Source organism: Megalopta genalis, chromosome 2 (genome assembly GCF_051020955.1).
Source record: "Megalopta genalis isolate 19385.01 chromosome 2, iyMegGena1_principal, whole genome shotgun sequence".
Lineage (NCBI taxonomy): Eukaryota > Metazoa > Arthropoda > Insecta > Hymenoptera > Halictidae > Megalopta > Megalopta genalis.
In genome coordinates, this window is record NC_135014.1 from 36,934,846 (window position 1) to 36,954,743 (window position 19,898).

The 19,898-nt window shown below is 44.0% G+C and overlaps 1 protein-coding gene across 5 annotated transcripts in view; it reads right to left on the reverse strand.

Annotated features, from left to right (window-relative positions):
- The window catches only part of LOC117225524 (uncharacterized), a 121,934-nt gene that overhangs the window by 53,994 nt on the left and 48,042 nt on the right, over nucleotides 1-19,898 (reverse strand). The window contains exon 1 of one of the 5 annotated variants that reach the window (XM_076519273.1): nucleotides 1,035-1,278. The exons of the other annotated variants lie outside the window; for them this stretch is intronic. Within the exon in view, the coding sequence (XP_076375388.1) occupies nucleotides 1,035-1,126 (92 nt within the window). The 5' untranslated portion in view covers nucleotides 1,127-1,278. Of the gene's footprint in view, nucleotides 1-1,034; nucleotides 1,279-19,898 lie in introns of those variants that run through there. 5 annotated transcript variants of the gene reach the window in all.

A 19,898-nucleotide genomic window follows, 5' to 3' on the forward strand; every position in this document is an offset into this window, starting at 1 on the left:
AAAAAATTTTACAACGTCCGTGCATTTTATAAATCTTGGCAATTTTTGATATGACAAACGTGACCTCACATTTAAAGGATTACAGCGGTAAGCGTTTATCAAACTTAAAATCCAGCAACACTATCTTAAAGTAGAGGTTTCAAGCTTCAATTAAAAAAAATAGTCATCATCGTACGATGATTTTTTGCGGAGTTGTCGTCGGTCAAAGTTGGCCAATTTTTATCAAGTTCGAAGCACTTGAAACACGTTGTTTAAATCGGAGCATCAAATGAATCAGAACAATTAATGTCCGTTAATCAAATAATGTCCAGAAACAGATAAAAGTTAAATAAAACAGAATCAGAGATCCCTAAATCTGCTCCGATACCAAAGACAAAATCAGGATAATTTCCAATGTTCGTCCACCAATTTTAATGTACTTCGTGATACCTGAATCACTTTCCCTAAATTGGAGCACCGAATGAATCGGTACGAGCGATGGCAGAAGAATCGCAAAACAGGTCTAAAAATAGATGAGTCGAACAGGTCGAAATCAAATGTTCCTGATCGTGCTCCATTTCCGAGCAAGAAGATAGAATCATTCCCAGTGTTTGTTCAGCAATTTCCACAAACTTTGAGGTACCGCTCACGGGTCCTCTAAATCGAACTATCAAATGAATCGTAACAAGGTCAGCTTAATCAAAAGTAATTGGAGATCATCTGCACTCGATTCCCACCTTGCAGCCGCGTCTACGCTCTCGCGATAAGCACGATCCGCAAGGAACGTATTTATTAGGTCGAGTCGTAAATATCTTACGACGCAGCTACGTAAAATCTATTGTTCGCATCTACCGACTACGAGTTACCGGGCCGTACGAGCTTCTGCTTCCACTAAATAGACAAGGGTTCGAAATAAAAATAGAGAAGAAAAGAACAAAACAAGAAATAAATAAAAGAGGAAAATAAATGTCCGATAAAGAAACGGAAGTTATTTACGACTCGACCTAATACTGCCTGCAGAAGAGTGACACCGAACGTGTGCATCGAACGTTTACCTGCAGAATAGAGTGGCGATCCTGAGCCTGTCCAGGGTGCAAAGCCAGCAGGCCCTGCAGGGCCCGCAGGCCGTCCAATCCACATCGATCATTCTCGGTCGGAGAACATGTTTTACAGGTACGAGGGGAACAAGGTGCACCCTCGATAAGAGGATCGCGGGTGAACGAACCACGAAAGAAAACACACGGGGGTAGACAGACGGGACGAAAATTGTTGACACGACTGACGGTCCGCGCGCACCATGAGAACTGGGGCCTGGAATGCGGTTTATCGTTCTCGGCACCTGATATCGAAAGCTTATCTCCCGCGTCTCGTTCCTTCTGTGTGCATACGCCCGCCTCGCCTATCTTTCCCAAAGAGCTCGCGCGCGGACGTGTAAGTACGTGCGCGCGAACGCGTACGTGTACGTTGAGCCACTTTGGAATCGTCTCCGGGCACCGAGTGGAATTGATTTCCACTCGCGATCGCTCGAGAGCACGCTCAGCCGTCGAGAATCGCCGGCTTTCGCAGCGGAGATCGTTCCTAATTTCGACAGCTCGAACCTCGCCGCGAGACTCATCTCGTAGCCTGATGTCGTGCTCCTGCGAGCGACTCGTAAAGATAGGGCAGATGAGCGAATTTCTGCGTCCTGTTAGCAACCTTCAGGACGTTTGGCTGTCAAACGGAACTGTAGCAATTTAAATGACATTTTTAATGAACTTAAAGGTGAATCTGAAAGCGCCTTTCGTCGATGGAAATTTTCCCGAGTATCGAATCTCCTTTGAATATATTAGGGGAAAGAAAAAGATGGTTCTGGAGCCAGTTACTGTGTGGCTAGCGAACGTTTGGAAAAAGATTCGGTGTTTGGTTGCTTCGTAAATCGGAATGGTCGTTTTGGGAAGGAGTTCATGCGATTCTGCTCTGTGAACACGGCTTGTTTCGCTGTTGCGTAAAGAAGTATATGACAGATAACGGGTGACGTTTGTTTGCGAGCGTAGATAAAAATTGTTATCGCTTCAGATTCGTTCCTTTCGTCAGGCTGCACTTTGATTTACAACTTTTACACTTAACCCTTTGCAGCCGGAGCCATTCGGACTCGAAATTCAAAATAGTGTTTCCATTTTATAGAAACCGGTGCGTTTTGTACGTGTGAAATTGAACTTTTAGATGTAAAGTGATAACGTTAAAATCATTTCAAAACGTGATACGATAATTTTTATCGGTAATTTAGAGTTTTGCATTTTTCAGGAAAATGTAAAAGTTAACGTACCGGTTAACGCTTTGCACTCGTGTGATGTCGCTGGGACACCGCTAAAATTCTTATATCACGTTCCAAAATATAATGTTGATATTAACAAAGATTAGATTTAAAAAATTGTTAAAACTGAAACTGTTGTTATTAGCCACAAGACTCAATTTCATATGCATAAAATCCACTAAGCCAGAAAGATTATTTCAGATTTGCAGTTAAAATGGCTTCGAATGCAAAGGGCACAAAGATCAGCCTTTGAATGTTGAATGTTGCTGCCACTTGCCATCATCCTAAGCGACATATCACCGAGCCCAGAAACCGATATAACACAAAACGAAGCGACTTCCCGAGATCGGTGTTAATCCTACCGAACTTCCCCTCGGCTTTATACACCCGCGCACAACAGGCTCGCAAAGATCGTTCGATCGATGCGATTATTCAGCCTCGCTGGAAAAAGAGGACGCGCCACCGGCGTGGGCCGGTAGGCAGCATTTCTTTCGGTTGACGGTAATAATATAACTTAACCGATGCCGATGACCCATTGGACTAATTAATCCGCGCGTTCGGCTCGGGTGAAATCTCTCTTGTATCTGGTAAATGGCTTGAAACCCGGTCGGATCTCGTTCGCGAGCTGTCCGCGCCAGAGCTGCCGCGTGTTTTTAAACGAAAGATAAAAGAGCCTCGGGAGAGCAGGAGGACGGGTTCCACGACTGGTTCGACGATAAGGAGGATCGTGGGCCCCGTGTCCCGTCGATTTGCCTTTACACGGCGCCAAAGCGAGGCGCACGCACGTGGCCGATCGAATTCTCTCTCTCGCTCTCTTTCTCTCTCTCTCTCGCTCTCTTTCTCTCTCTCTCTCTCTCGGGTTCTCTCTTGTTTTCTCTCTCTCTTCCTCTCGTGTTCTCTCTTTGTGTATTTGCTGGGAACACACGGTGTGCGTGTACAGTGCACACCTGACGGGGGCAAACAGCGTGCCCGATCGGTCGTGCACGCGATAGACACTACTCACTACGCAAACCCCATCGATGAGTCAGCCGGCGTGTGACCAATAAAACGAACCATCAAACAAACCATCATGGAAACCGTCCGACCTTCGTCGGATCGGTCCGACGAAACGGAGCATCGCGAAACGGGAACGGGCTGCTCGAGCTGTTACGCGAATCCTCGCAGAACGTGACGTCAACGATCTCCCTCCCTCACTCTCTCTCTCTCTCTATCTCTCCATCTCTCTCTCTCTCTCTCTCTCTCTCTCTCTCTCTCTCTCTCTCTCTCTCATTCTCTTGAAGCCGTCACGTGACCCAGAATCTAATGAAGTTTTCGTGTTCCCGGAGCAATCGGCGTGTTTATCTTTGCACAGACCGGCTGTCAATTAAAAAGGCTCTATCAAGGTTTCTAACACAGAAAAGGTGAGATACGCACGCGGCCTCGACGCGGTTTCCTGAAGCTGACGGAACTTCGATGCTTGGCAAATCGCTCTGGCTTCGTACAAGAACGATTCTCGGTCTATACATTATTTCCCGACGAATTTTTAGGCGCGTGGTTTGAGAAATTTCGATGTATAATGCCTGAACACGTGTAACGTTTTTATTGTAAAAAGTCGGTCTTTACCCGTATACACAAATAAATAAATGAATAAATAAATAAACAATGGTAAAATAACGGTCTGCGATGTGTGCTGTTTGTTTCGCTGGCCGACTCGATTGCTGGAACGTACTAACTAAAGCAACGTGCATACCGTCGATGCATAAATGAGAAAGATATTTTCAACGAACTTACGTTTCTCACGATTAACTTGAAGAATTTTTATTTTGCATGATGATCCGCGGTCCAGTAATTATTACCAACTAATCCCTTGCCGTACGATTTTCTTTCCAATTATGATGACTGGACGTTTTTCGATTATAATAATTTCTTAGAAGAAGAAGAAAATTTGTATCTATCGTGTGCCTACATTTCCATGAATACTTAAACATTGCGGAGAAAAGAATAGAATTTTATTGCAACTTAAAAAAACGGAATAACATTCATACTTGACAGGTTCCTACTAGAGATCTCCATTACGAGTTAGACTCGTTAAAGTACATCAAGGGGTTAATATTGAAATTGATAAAAAAGGATTGACTTTGGTCCCGACGAAGAGCTTTTAATAATACAATACAAATGAAAATTAATCGTAAAGATTCGAACGGATCTAGCCGTGGCTGCCATAAACGCTTAAAAATGTCGGCCATCCAAAGGTTAAGATGACTCGGGAAAGTTCCGTTTTCACTTTCGTCGACGGATCGCGTTCGGATTCGGAGGTCGGTTTAGGGCCCCGACAGGCTTCCGGGCGTCAGGTGCTCGCCCCTGCGATTCGGTGGGCAGGAAACGCAGGTGTACACAGCCGGTGGATCCACCCTAGCTGGAGGTCGAGCTCGAGCCCGGGGCCTGCGAACCGCAGTTAAAGCCTGATCCATACTCGGCGCGACGAAGCGACGCGACGCGAGTCGAGCAACAATGGCGTTTTTTTAGGAACCGCGGCGACTACAGGTGTACAATAGGGCAGGTATGACGCGGGGAGATACAAATTGACGTCGGAAGCCGTAAGGCAGCAGGAGGATCGATGAATAAACGGGGCTTGGACATGTGAACGGTGCGGAACGGGCTTAATCGCGGCCCCTGGGTCACGACGAGACGAGAGACGACAGCCTGGAACTCGGGGACGGGGGTCCGCGGTCACAATGGCGTCAGGTACGAGTAAACAGTCGCAGGTAAGGCCCAGACCGACGGCTTTTCCCGTAATGATTCCATTGAAACGGCCCTAGCGTGGCACCGAGGCTGCTCGTGGGCACGCCGGCGCGGCACAAAGTGGCCTAAAATGGCCAAGTTTCTGTCAAAACTGTAGAACATTTGGCAGAGATCGGACAGAGAGACGATTTTCTTTTTTTTTTTTGCAATCGGTTGACTGCGGATCTTCGTGCAAAATAGAAATTTTCGCAGGTGATCGCAAGAAACAGAAACGAAAGAAAAATGAATTGCTTCTTTTAACAATTCTGATAAATTGAAAGTAACGTAATTAAACTCTTTGAATTACTTTTGTGCTTCACAATTTTTATATTTCAGCCACTCATTTTTGCTACAAACGCACAAAATCCGCAGTCCAGCAGTTAGACTCGAAATGTTCTGAAATCAAGAAAAATTGTAAAGAATGAACAATTTTCGAGACTGAAAATTTCCGTTGAGCTTGAAGTTTTCCAACAAAATTCTGATTTATCCAATGCCCGCGTACAGATGTTTCGAATCCGCAAAATTGATCTACCACTTCAGAATTTTGAGAAAAAGAAATCGATTCGTGTGAGGAAGCTAACGAAATCGTGATCTTTCTCGTTGAAATGGCAAATGACGTGTAACACGTCGTAAAAAGAAGTCCAACTGTACACGATGTTCGATAAATCAGAATTTCGCAGCATTATTTCAAGTGTGACATCAATTATCAAGGTTAAAAAAACGTTTGAACCTCGTACACCAGATTCTCTCGATTTTTCCCTCGTTCCGCAACATTTCAGCTCCGGCGTAAAAAATCTGCACCGCTCGATCTCGTTCCTGTCGAAAGTTCTTTGATTCTGACACCACTTTTTCATTTAGCACCACTGTGCGCCGCGTCGAGGCGGACGCTTTGAATCATACGAACGCGTGAACGACGACAGTATCGCCGCGAGTATCGTTCCTGGAACCGGCAGCTCGAACGCGAGCATTACGGCGTTAGGGGACCTGCCGAATCCACCTATTCTCGGCAACGGGACCACCCGCCGTTTCTGTCGAATTACAACGGGCGAGTTGTGAACAGAAAAATCAATCCGGCAAATAGTTTTTTATTTTCCGTCTGACACGATTTAATCGCGACGACGTGCGAAACGAACGGAATATTCGAATGTTGTAGCAGCATCTCGAATTCAGCTCGTAAAGCGCCTAATGAAAATCGCGCAATTGCCAAAAGTGGCACGTGAAACAATTTCACCTTGGCGGTTCGACGACGTCTCGTGTTCAAGGAGTTCGAACGCTCCAAGGCCCTGGAGACCCTCGAAACGACCGCGAGAGTCCCTCCAGACCCGGCCGAGAATTTCCGAGATGGCGGGCCGCGCCTTTCAAGAATTTTCGAACGATCCCGAATCGTCGCGTGACCGAACTGCTTGAAAACTTGTACGGAGACACTGGGAGAGCGATCCTCCCGCGGTTACGGACGATCGCGAGCGGTCGCGAGCGTTCTTTTTTTTTGCGAACAGAAAATACGCCGCTGTTCTTTCCGACGAAATATTCGATTCGGGACAAAGGGTTGGATCTTGCTCGTAGAATTTCCATTTACTCGATGAAAGTTTATTCACTGTTGCGGACAATTCGACAGAAATATAAAGAGCACGTACAGACAATAAAATCTGGAACAAAAGGATCTTCTATCGTTCGAGCAGCCTCCGAACAAAACGTGCTCACATGATTCTCTTTGTCTCTCGAAAGAAGCAAGCCTATTTTGGATTATGACACTTGTCGACGGTTTATGATTGGCTGGCGCGGTGATCCTTTTGTTCATGAAAATCTGGTCATTGTCCTAGCCCCTCGGCCGGAGAGAGAAAGATATCGGCTTCTACCCGAGTGAAAGGCTGCCGAATGAGGAAGGAAAGAGGGAAACAGAGACAGAAGGAAGGAAAGAATAAGAAAGAGGGAAAACGAGGGAGAAAGAAAGAGAGAGAAAGAAAGAAGGAAGAAATGCAGGAAAGCAAGAGAGAGAGAGAGAGAGAGAGAGAAAGAAAGAAAGAAAGAAAGAAAGAAAAAAGAGGAAATGTAAGAAAGAAAAAGAGAAAGAAACAGAAAGAAAAAGAAAGAAAGAAAGAGAGAGAAGGAGATAAAGAAAGAAGAAATGCAAGAAAGAAAGCGATCGTCGTTGAACATTACCGATTTTTAAAGCAGACCCTGGTCGGTCGGCGGCGACGCGACAGCCATAATGAACTTTCAATTAGCGTGGTCGCTCGAACCTTGACAATAGGTCAGTGGCTCTCATGCGAACGACGCGCCTATGCGCATCGCTTATGGATTACGCTCGCCGTGAGTCGAATCCGAGGGCAAAGGAGAACCGAGACGATCGCTCGACCTATTTCCACCGGTAAGATTTCGTTCGAGGGGGTTGTGATCGAACGATTCACCGGATAGAATTGAAATCGATGGGCCTCGAGGCGGAATTCGAATCGATTCCACCCCTTTCTTTCGACTAATCCTAGTGTCGCGAGCCTCGTTAACCCTCCTACATTGTCCGACTTGATTCGACCCGAAACTAACGGCTCCGGTCTCTTCACCCTCTCGTAAAACGTTTGTCGAATGTTCGCTGAACGTATTCTGCTCGCAAAGTAAAGAGCAACATGATTCGAATTATTGGGCTGGCAAGAAAGTATTTTCGGTTGGCACGCACAGAGAAAGCTGCAATTGTTGCTTCAGAACCGAAATTACTTTCTTTTCAACACAATAGAATGGTGTTCTGGGATTCGAAATCCCTTTAAAGCGCCATCTCTGGAAACAACCCTTGCACTTATGGCTGACGAGTGTATTCGTTTGACGACTGAAACTACCGAGATATTATTATTTATTATTATTTATTATTATTTATTATTATTATTTATTATTTATTATTATTTATTATTTATTATTATTTATTATTTATTATTATTTATTATTATTTATTATTATTTATTATTATTATTTATTATAGCCTTCAGATTATAGAATATAATATATATACAGTGAATTAATTCGAAATATATGTATATTGTTTTATAACAATGGCAAAACTGCGGATTTATTTAAACTTCGTACGATTTCTATGATAAGATAAGCTTGATTGAATCGTAATTAACCTAACAATTTCTCGCAGAAAGATTTTTATAACTCGAATAAACGTGAAAGAAAAAAATCAGAACAACCGGCGATTTTAACTGGTTTGATAGTTCTAGTATTGAAAAGAGGAAATAAAATTACGGCCATGCAATGATCCCATTAAATAGGATCATTCTCCCAGCTGGAGAATCGATCCATTGAGCCATAGAAGAGAAGCCTGTTTCTTTCAACGCTAAATCCACCCTCGCCGATCAAATGTCGGGACCGACATTTTTTTACTTTCAAATTGTTGAAATTACGAAGATTCTTCCTTAAGAAACGATCGAATCAATTTCTTTATTCAAGCTTTCAATTTCATATTTCATATTTCATAATTCAAAAAAAAAAATGCTATTCAAGGATTGTAATCAACATGGCGAAATTTTTACGGAGATTTCTACTAAGAACCTGTTAAATACGAATGTTATTCCGTTCTTTTAACTTCGAATATAAAATTCTGTTCTTTTCTCCGCGATATTTAAATATTCAAGGGCGAGAATAAATAAAAGTTTTCTTCTAAGAAATAATTATAATCGAAGAACTTCTAGTCATCGTAACTGGAAAGAAAGGGGTACGGCAAGGGATTCAAAGTGTCGAATCAGTATCGTTCTCCCGGCGAGAAATCCGAAGACTGAATGAAAGGGAAAAAATAGACTGTGTCACGAGCAATTACTGGAGCGATTGTCCTCGAAATGAATAATTACCGAACAATTCGCCTCTTTCCGCGGCGTATTAATACGAACACGGTCATCGGTACGTTAATAGAACTCCGATCGACTTTCCACGGAAACAGAATTGCTCCTTTTCTCGATCGATGGTCGCGTTTCGCCGCAACCTTGAGCGGTACGCGATCGTCTGCGTCGACACCGACAAGAGGAATAGAGAGCACGGCCGCAACCGGAGGGGAAAACAGGTGGGAAACGCCGATAAAATGCTCCATTTCCCAGGTGCGCGCCGCGCTCGGGCTCCGTTATGGGGCCGCAGCGCGTGGCGCGACCGTACGGTGCCTTGTGCAACGGACAAAAGTCAAAAAACTGACGCCAAAAATTCGTGGCATATTAGTAGTCTGTGGATTTTCGTGCGAAATAAGAATTGTCCGCATCATTTGCAAGATATAGAAACTAGACACCCGATTTATTCTTCGTTCTAATAAATTGAAATTTTTAAATTCCTTGAATCTTTTTACTACCTTAAATTGCGTCTACTCGATTTTCCCATAAATCCATAAAATCCGCCGTTGTAATGGCTTAAAATGTTTTCGACGCTGCTCGTCCAATTGTGTCACATTTTCGCCGTTCATTTCCAGAAAAAAGTTAACTCCGAATTTTAGTATCTTTATGAATATTATAAATATCGTACGTGTATAAAAATTTCACATATCATGTTAGCCGATCGTCGACCACTAGCTGGAGGGTGGCAATCTTCCGCGCATCTTTGCGCGAAGTAACAATGCCCGCATCGTCGGAACGGAACGGATGCCTCGATGGCATCGTATAGCTCGCAAACGCAGAAATTCATGAAATTCCCGGCGAGGACACGAGATCGCGCATCGAAATGCAATTGTTAGACCGTAGCGAGCGCACGATAGACTGCGATCGGATCGTAGAGAGAAATCGAATATTTCCGAATCTCCGAAGCGGCCGCGGATCGAGACGAATCGCGAAGAGACTCGACTCCTCGCGCTTCGATAGGACTCCCCGATCCTCGGGGCAATTAACGATTCCCTATCACGGAACTCGAGGAATGCCCGGCCAGTCAGCGACCCGGTGTGGCGGTCGATGCATCGCGTGCCACGATCACTCGAATGCAAGTCGCGGCGAACTTCGGCGAAATCTCGAAATCGGCCAAGTTTCGGCGTTCTCCGGGATATTGCTCTCCGTTGTGGAGCAGCGGGCCCGTTTAATCACTCGCGCCGCAATGCCGCAATGGCGCGCCCTGTGTGCGCCGATTGTTGACTATCCTGAATGCCGATGGATCTGCCCCATTGCGAATTTGATCTTCGTCGTAAGAGAGTTTGCCGTGGGACGCAATAACCCCGGAGTTCGGGCGACAAATGGCCCACTGCGTCCAAGATTGACAGGTTGCCCATTTCGGCGAATAGGCAGGCGATCCCTCCGATCGGTCATGTTAATTGTTTGCGAGGGCGAGTGTTTATCGGGAGCTACGAATACGTCGACGGGATGTTAAGTTATCCCATTCTTTTTTCTCGCGGTTGAATCGTTTTCATCGAAGACTTCTCTGATTTTAATTTACAAAGTTAAAGGAAGACGTGATTTTGCAGCGAAACGAAGATATATTCTCTGTCATAATCTTCTGTACTATACACTTTTAGGTATCTGCTATGTACTTATTGCGTACGCTAGAATTTTGCTTACTTTGTATTATATTTATATAACACATTTATGCTATAATACTTATATTTATATAATAGTCTTTCTTTCTATTTCTTCTTCCGTAACAAAGACACTTTTTTTGCCCGTATACTGGGCGAGGCTGAATAGCGACGGTGCGTCGAACTTAAAATCCATAAACACCACCTTAAAGTAGAAGTTTCAAGCTTTAATTCAAAAAAAGAGTCACCATTCTGCGATGATTTTTCGCGGAGTTATCCTTAGCCAAATTTGGCCAATTTTTATCAAAAATTTTTCTATCCTGTAAATTGTTTCGAACAGTGTATTATTTTTGAATGCTTCCTCGATCAAGCAATTTATTAATGAGGATCATTAATGAAACAATTGACAGCCTATAAACTATCACACGCGCAGAAGTTCGACAAACTGTAATTGTCTCCCTTGAAAGGCGAGAACAAAACTTCCCAAAATACTCTAAAAATCTACGAAATTCTTGTGGTCTCACAGCTCCGCATATTTTCCATCGTTTCGCGAATAAACCACCTGATCCGAGACTGCCACGAAGCTAGAACAAAACCTGTCGTCAGCATTTCACCTGCTGACCACCGTTTCCGACGATCCCGCGGAAAGTCGACGCCGCCGGATCGATCGAGCCGATAGGCAACGGGAATTTCTAATCGCGCGGCGACGCCCGAAGGAAAATCGAGAGACGCGGCTGTAAGTGAGAGGCGAGGAGAGAGTCCGTGTTCTCCTCGGTAGCGCGATTAACTTCGGGGAAGAAACACGGGGGCCGCGAAACCACTCGATTTCGGAGTTTCAAAGCCGGCCGCTGGATGGAGGGCCGCGGAACGAAAGCGCCGCTTTAACGGTTCGAACCACTTTCACGGAGGCCGCGAGTGCTCGGTGAACGAGCACTCGAGATCCGTGCACTCTCGAGAGCACGAGTACTCGCACGTATCGGCTCGCGTGCGCATCAAAACACGCGGAGAACCAGCCCCGGATCCGCTCCGCGCCGCGCCGTGTCTCGGATATCTCTCGCGTTCACCGATATAGGCTAGAAGAGCCAATTACTGTGCCCTTATCACACACAACTTTACCCTAACCGTTAATGACTTTTTAAACTGATTTAAGTAAATAATAGCAAATTATTTGTGTTGATTCGATTAAAAATCTACTCAACCCCCAAAACTAATGACAATTTAAAATGAAAGTTCATTTTGTTGATTATACCCCCGTATAATTTGTTCAAATGATTTACTATAAAAAGTAAGTGATCTGTATTAATAATACTACTAAATTTTAAATTTAGTCTATGGCAATTTTATAAAAACTTTGTAATTACAACAGTACATTCGCACTACTACATTAATATATATATATTAATTATTTATCTATAATATTAATATAGATATATATATATATATATATATATATATATATATATATATAAATAATATATATATTAATTATTTATCTATAATATTAATATACATATATATATAAATAAGCATGATTTTTACTCAGTTGGTAAACAACTTTAGCAATTAAATTGGCCGTTTACGGAACAGTCGAGAATACGATGATTAATAACCGCGGATTGAAAGGAGCGATCGTGGATGGTTTTCGCTCTGTGAGAGCCTAACGAGAAGGATCGTGGAATGTCAGTTATTGTTGCTTGAATGCACTGCTTAGTTAGATCATCGAGGCCGCAATAAGTAGCCTCCAGGCTATAATATACTATATTACACAGCCGAGTAATCCTAGATTCTGCTGAACGTCTCGAAATAGATCGTCCTCATCAAACGACTAGATTATTCCACCGAATCTATCCTCGATGCGATAAATAGAAACAAATTGCACCGGGAAAGATGTGGAATAACAACGATCGTAGGCAATTTTTTAACGATAACTATTATTAGATCGCGAATTTGATGCATTTATGAGAAATATGAATCGGTTAAATACAAAGTTGTGAGGGAACTAGAACTTACGAATGTTGCAACATTGTTTCCAACTTATCACAACTATTAACGCTTGATTCACGAGGCATAAAAAACAGCTGTTTTTATATTAGCTTATAAAAGTAACAATAAGACATTTATTCTGATTTTGAACGAGTGTTATTCCGTAATATTTGCCGCAAGTAATAACAGATATGAATAACGCATCGAACGTATCCTTACAATCTGAATAATCGTAAATTAAAAAATTAGTGATCCGTCATTTTGACGGGTTCCGTGAATCTAGTGTTCCAAGAGGAAAGATATTTCCGTCGAACTTGCGTTTCTTGCAAACGACTTGGAGAATTTTTACGTTGCATAAAATTCCGCTGTCTAATGATTATGATACGACAAAAACACCCTGAATAATACCGAATTGATGTGGGTCGATATGGACGATCGAGGGATGATTTTTCCGCAACGGTGATCGTAGGAGGATAAACGACGGTTGCGTGACCGGCCTGACCACTATCGAGAGCGCGTTATCATTTCCGAACGTTATTCCCTGCGCATATCGGTGTCAATGGCGTATAAATCGACGTGTTCGACGGTTTTAAATGCGACCGCAGTCCCCGTGTGCCGCGACCGCACTACGTTTCTTTATTTTCGACGTGTACACGATAACGCACACGGCTTATCGACGTTACGTAAATAATGCCGGCTTGTTTCGCGGAACGGAAACGGAACGCGCGGCGCTCGTCAGCCGAGTCAATCGTTCGATTACTCTGAAAATACGAGCGGAACACGGGTGCCCCTGGGAGCCCCTTCGTTTTCTCTACGCCAGCGGGCACAGACGAGTGTGTTCGACGATCTCCCTTTGTGGAAACCCTTTGATCGGGGCGCAGGTCGCTGGGGAAATTATGCATTGTCGAACACGGTTGCGTATTGTTGTCTACGGAAACCGGCTCCGGCACTTTTCACTCTCGTTACGCGTTATACGAACGAGAGCCGATGGGACGCGGCTCGATCATTTTCGAACATGTTCACCGATTCCCATTGTTTCTGTAGTCTAAACGTCTCCCGTGTTACATATTTAGTTTCAATTGTTGCAAGCGTTTTTCATGTCATATAGTCACAATTGTTGCAATCGTATCTCCCACGTTATTCAGTTGTAATCGTAACGAGCATCTTCCATGTTAAAAATAAATATTCCTCGCCCAAAATGAACCGTCGTGTGACCAAAACGTACGAATAAAAGCTATTTTTCATGATCTTTAAAGCAATAACGAAGACCGCGTAGACGAGTCTGAAAACTAGAAAAGAAAACCGGGCAAAGTCCGCGAGAGATGATTGTGAGCTATTTTCAAGGACCGCGGAACGATCGAGAAACCAGATTTCCTGATTAAGGATCGACGGATGAATCCGTGATCGATCGCGCGCAGGAAATTGTGCAAGCCGCGCGGCATTGCGCGGCGAAACGAATTACGAAAGGTTGCTCGATAACGCGTCTCGCGCGCGAGAGGACGCGATGGGGTGAGGCCCGGGGACGCAATTTCATCCGGATCGTGAAAAGAAAGACTTTCACGGCGAGACGAGCGCACCGTGACCGAGTCCAGCGAGATTCGCGGTTCTGGTGTCCGTTATCCGAGCCACGGATATCGATTTGCACTCACGAAATCGATAGCCGAGCCGAGCCGAGCCGACTCCGGCCGTCCGCGTTCACGCTCCGACTCGCGCGGAGCATTTTTTCACGTCGCGGCCTGCGAGCGGATTTGCATCGGGCCCCGTGCGGCTCGAGGACTCCTCCTTAAAAAGCCTTCGGCCCGTTCCCGTGGCCATCAATATTCTTGTCATCGCGCCTCCCGTCGAAACAGATCGATCATCTTATTCGCTCGCACGGCCGGCCGTGCCTTTGGCGGAAGTCCGGCCGCGAATTCGAAAGAAACGCGTTCCGTCAACGTCGGACCCCGGCGCGTTCCTTCTGGATCAGTGGTTCGCACGTAGGCGCGAAATCCAAACGAATTCTCGAGCCATTTGTTGTACTCCGTTTCATCCCGCAGATTGGGTTTCGTTCGATGTACGTAAAACGATCCTCCTCGGTTTGAAGGAGCGCTTCCATTTTCGTTGAAATACCGCCGCGCGAATCGAGTGTATTTAGACATTTGATAAAATGGAAGCTTTCTTCGAAACCGTCAGCTTTTCCGCAACAATTTACGCTCACGTTTGTTCGAAGTTAATGTTAACCTTGCTTCGCTATTTTACCGCAGAAACGCCAAATGATCGTTTCGATCAAAAATTTTATATTATTTATATTATTTTATATAATTTTTTTCATATTATTATTTATATAATTTTTATATTATTTATATTACTATCATATTCACACTTATATCATATCATTTATATTATATCATATTTATACTTGCGTCAAATTTTATCGTATTTATATATAAAAGATTTTGGATATTAAAGATACTCGTAGTCCGTTCAAAGTTAAGAAAAATTTAGAGATCGTTGTTCACGACTGTTAAGCACAATCCTTCGAAAAGAACTCGAAATTAAAGCGCTGTCGTGAGCGACGCAGGCCCGAATCGTCTTTTTACTTTAAACCTAATGAAACGAATTGGTCCCGCCTCCAACTTCGTCCGCTTTGTCTGTGCAGACCAAACGTAGCAGGAAATTCTAAAAAGAAGTACTGCACCGTTGAGGACACAAAGGGTCAGCTAAGCATGCAATGAACGCCGTTTTTTGTATTTAGTACAGTGCAACAGGACGAGCTCTATTTATACGTGCACACACGAGAGAAACTGTATACAATACAGCATAGAAGATGGTCTTCTTATAGATCCGCCACTGTTCCCTGGCGCCGACACGATGCATATTTAAAGCTTCATCTTATGAAACGCGACGCAACAGCCTCGTCGCCGCTGCAAATCCCCATAAAAATCGCGGTTCTCGCGAAACCCAATCGTGAACGCAGATCCCTCGTTAAATCTTCGAGGGTCCGAGCGGGGACTCCGAATGAATTAAAAGCGACGAAGATTAATTGGATTAAACGGTCGGAGCTTTTCGAGCTCGATCGCTGGAAGATCGGTGAGAAATCGATGATGCACTCGACAAACGGTCGGAGCTTTTCGAGCTCGATCGCTGGAAGATCGGTGAGAAATCGATGATGCACTCGCTGCATGCAATGGGCGCAGCTCGGGCCCGATTCCCGGCGCGCTCTAGCGTCCCGTGGAGGTTCCCCGCGACACAGCCGTGGAATACCGATTGTTCACTTTCCCATTGCGTTTCCTGTTCCGACCACGTATCCCGCTTTCAAAATAAAAAACACGCAGAAGACGAAGCAGGAGAACGAAAGGGAGAGGGACGCGTGAAACGAAGAGCCGGAAAGAGAGAAACACAGAAGGCTAAGGGGAGAAGAGAAGTAGTGGCAAGGAGGGCGGAGGGGAAGGACGTAACGAGGATGACGGCATCGTCGATTCGACGCCGATGCACGTCCGTCTCGCCTATTGTTCGACCGGTTGCATTATGCGCGTCATTCGACGCCTTTTATTCGGTGTTCAGCGAAATCTGCTCGCGATATTCGCGATCGCAGGCGTTCGATCGTAATCGCCTTGTTAATCGACGCGTCCTTTCAGCTTTCAGCGTCGTCGCCGAACTGTGCAGACGATCCCCTCGATTTTTACAGATCCGCTGAATCGTCGTACTACTTGTCATTCTTCGTTGCACCTTTTCGGTCCCGAGGCGTCAGAAAATTCCCAGTGATATCCGTCGATTCTGTTTCTCTATTTCATCAATAGACCGCGGATTTTATGCATTTATCAGATAAACGAGTCGATTTCAAATTCGAGGCGGTGAAAAGATTCAGAGAATTTAAACGCACGACTGCATTGTGTTCAACTCGTTAGTTATTAAGAAAGGAAACGAATGTCTGTTGAGCTCCTGCATCTCGCGGTCATTGCACACGATTTTTATCTTCCATCTTCATGGAAGATAAAATCGCAATCTATTAATCGACATTTTTGTAGATAGTAATGTCACTCAATGTGACTCTGCCATTCTTTCTTTGATCTTCGCGACGACTTTGTTAGATCTCAGAATTTAAAACGAGTGTTAATATTTCTAAAAAATTTAGACTCACTGGTAAAATTTTGGTAACATGATTTCAAGTAATCTTTTGATTTTTTTCAAACAATTTCAACCTGAAGTTTATAATGATTTGAAACAAAATGGCGGGAATTCTGAATACTTTCATGGAGCTCGTGATATGTTCTTACTATTTCAATGCCTGTATTTTATTTAGAAGTTGCAATTTTTAAGAGAAAAGAATTTGAAGAAATGTCCCAAGAAATGGGACATTGCCGGATAATGGCTTGAAGACATTTTCAAGTAGACGTTTGAAATAAAACGTCCCGGACCGGACGTTGTTTTAACGGTTGGAACAAGACATCTGAAAGACGTCCCGAACGACCTACGCCTTTAAAACGGCCAGAATGTCCTTTAAGACGCCTTAAAGACGCCTTAAAGACGTCTTTGTGTTATCTGCGGATATTTAAACGAAGATACTGCAGCTTTCAAATTTTCCTTTAAAATCTTTTATAAAATACTCTTCGTACAATTAACCATCGAAACCATAAATTCGCCTAAAGCTCTAGAGACAATAAAATGCTCGTGAAATGAAAATATCGTGAAATAAAAGAATCAACAAAAATGACTGAAGACTATGCAGCTAGGAGGATCCAGAAAAATTCGTTGAAAACAAGAGATCGATCGGAGGAACCAGCGGCAACAAAAAGTCCCCGTTTCCCATGGTGAAGGAAATTACCTCCAAGTTATTCATGGAGAGTGCAGGGGGAGCGCTTCGGGTGCGAGTGAATACGCCCATTGACACCGGGCCACTTTTGCACGCCGGTGAATGCATCGGGAAACGAGTGCTTTGCCGTGCAAACGTTCCGAAACGCTGTTTCGGGATCGTTCCCCGTCTACGAAACCAGGCCGCCGAGCCGAGAGATCTACCCCGCGACGCGACGTCCACGAATCGGAATCGAGACCGACCACTGTCTCAGTTCTTCCCGCGATTTCTCGATTAAATTCTCCCCCAACTGTGAAAACCCTCCAAGTTGCGGGCCTCGTTTCCGCGTAACGAATTTCCTGTTTCGAAAGCCGCCGCGCGCCGGATGTTGACGCTTCGATGATCGAACGCGCGCTGTTTTCCCTTCGAACGACAATGCCGGGGACCGAGCCGCGCTTCCGTGTCTTCTCGTTTCCAATAGGAAATTAACGGGGAAACAGCAAACACCGGCCGAAATTGTTTATTTCGCGCGCGAGACCATGGAATTGCCGGCGACTGACGTTTGTTGCATCTATTGATCTGTACGAGCGGGCTCGCGGATCGTGCAGAAGCACGCTTTCGGCCGCCATTTTGTAGAAACAAGAACGCTGCGAAGTGTTCTTCCGGAGGCTGAGACGTTCTTCGTGGTCATTTCTATTGTAGCGGAGGAGAGAAGACTCGGTTCTACGAATACTTCGAATGACTTTACAGTTTGTTAGAAATAGACTGCGAATTTTCTGCATTTATAACATGAACGAGTAGAGTAGTTTAAAAGCCGATTACAGTTGAGTGATCAATTACTGTGTCTTTCGTTTGGTTTACTAATGTTTATATTTATCGAATAAGACGCGTTACATTTTTTTTCAGCAAGAAATGAACAAGATGAAAGGATAAGAAAATAGTAATATGTCTTATTCGAGAAATATAAAGGTAATTATGCCCGAAAAAAATCAAAGGCACAGCGATTGGTCACCCCACAGTAACCTACTACCACTACCCTACTCATTCTTGTCGTAAAAGCATAATTGGTCATTCTGTCTATCCCTTATCGTATTATCTGTGCTAATTACTTTGTTACTCTATGCAAAATAAGAAATTCTGCAAGACGATTGCGAGAAACAGAAATTAAATAACAATAAATTGTTTATTCCAACAATTTGAATAATTTGCAAATAGTGTAACAATATTATTAAATTGTGTTCTTGTCCTCGTAATTTTATATGTCAGCTATTCATTTTATACATAAACGCATAAAGCCCGCGGTCTAGTTATTACAATTATCTTGAGAAATTGTTTCTGTGTGACTTTCGAATCTTCCAATTTACACTAGATATTTTCGAATTAAATCACTGTATGTATTATACTCTGTAATCTAAATGGGGTATCTCGCGCGTTCAATTAATTAATAACAATAACAAATAATATAATAATAATCAATTAATAGATAACAATAATTGGTACAAGGTTATGTCAAGGTTAAATTAATTAATAACAATAATAAATAATATAATAATAATCAATTAATAAGTAACAATAATTGGTAATTTAACCTTGCCCGCGAGTTTTCACGACGACCTCTAATAACGTGTAAACCGACTTCTATTCTGTCGGACGATAAAAATTGTAATGCGAAGATGAAACGACCATAACGCAGTCGAAAGCAAAGCCTTCGGCCGTACACCGCGTCCGCCTAATCTCTTCAAACGATTCCGGGCTATGATCGCCGAGTGAATCCAATCGAATCGCAGCGGTTCATAAAGAATGGATCCGGCGGACCAGTCCCGGCCGTAAAAAGTCTAATAAAACAGAGATCGGCGAGTACGTGGCAATTTACCGAGACGAGGAGGCGTTTCGTTAAAAATTGAAGATCCCGCCGGGTCCTCGGGCTAACAGAAAACAGTACGCTCTCCGCGTGCACACTCGCGAAGAGAAGTGGCTCCTCGTCTCCTCCTCTGTTCCCGCCGAGCCATTCGTCTCCGTCGTTCCTCCGCTGCTTGTGGACGACCGAAGGGAAAACAAGCGGCGCGAGAAGGGACGCGGAGGGCGCGAAGGGAGCGAGAAAAGGAACGCAGAAGGGAGGAATCCGAAGCCGGCGCGCGACAGTGTTTCCCAATCCGCGTGTTTCGACACCCACGCCTCGCGAATGTCATCCCGGCTTCTTGCTTTCGAAGCTTCGCGAATCAACGGGACGCGTCCGCTCGGCTATTCGCCACTTCGGATCTCGCCTCGGCTTCGCGCGACTCCATCTTGCGCCTTCGTTTTCACGGCTACGTTCGCCAGGCTGTGGATCATTCGCGAGACAATAATTTTTAGCAAGGATTTTAAGAGACCCTCGAACAATTTGTGAAGCTTGCAACGCGTTCGAAAATACAGCATTTCATTTAAAAGAATTAAAGTAACCTTCAAATGACGAAATTAGTACAAATATTTTAACACATTCTACGTAAAAAAAAACATAAAAAATGCATTTGATGCTTTTTTCATAAAGTAAACCGTTGACCAGTTATTTTAAACAGCGATTCCACGGCGATCAATTTCCAAATTACCCAGTACTCTAAGCAAATAGTCTGAAGCTTAAAAAAAAATATTATTCGCGTGTTCGTACCTTT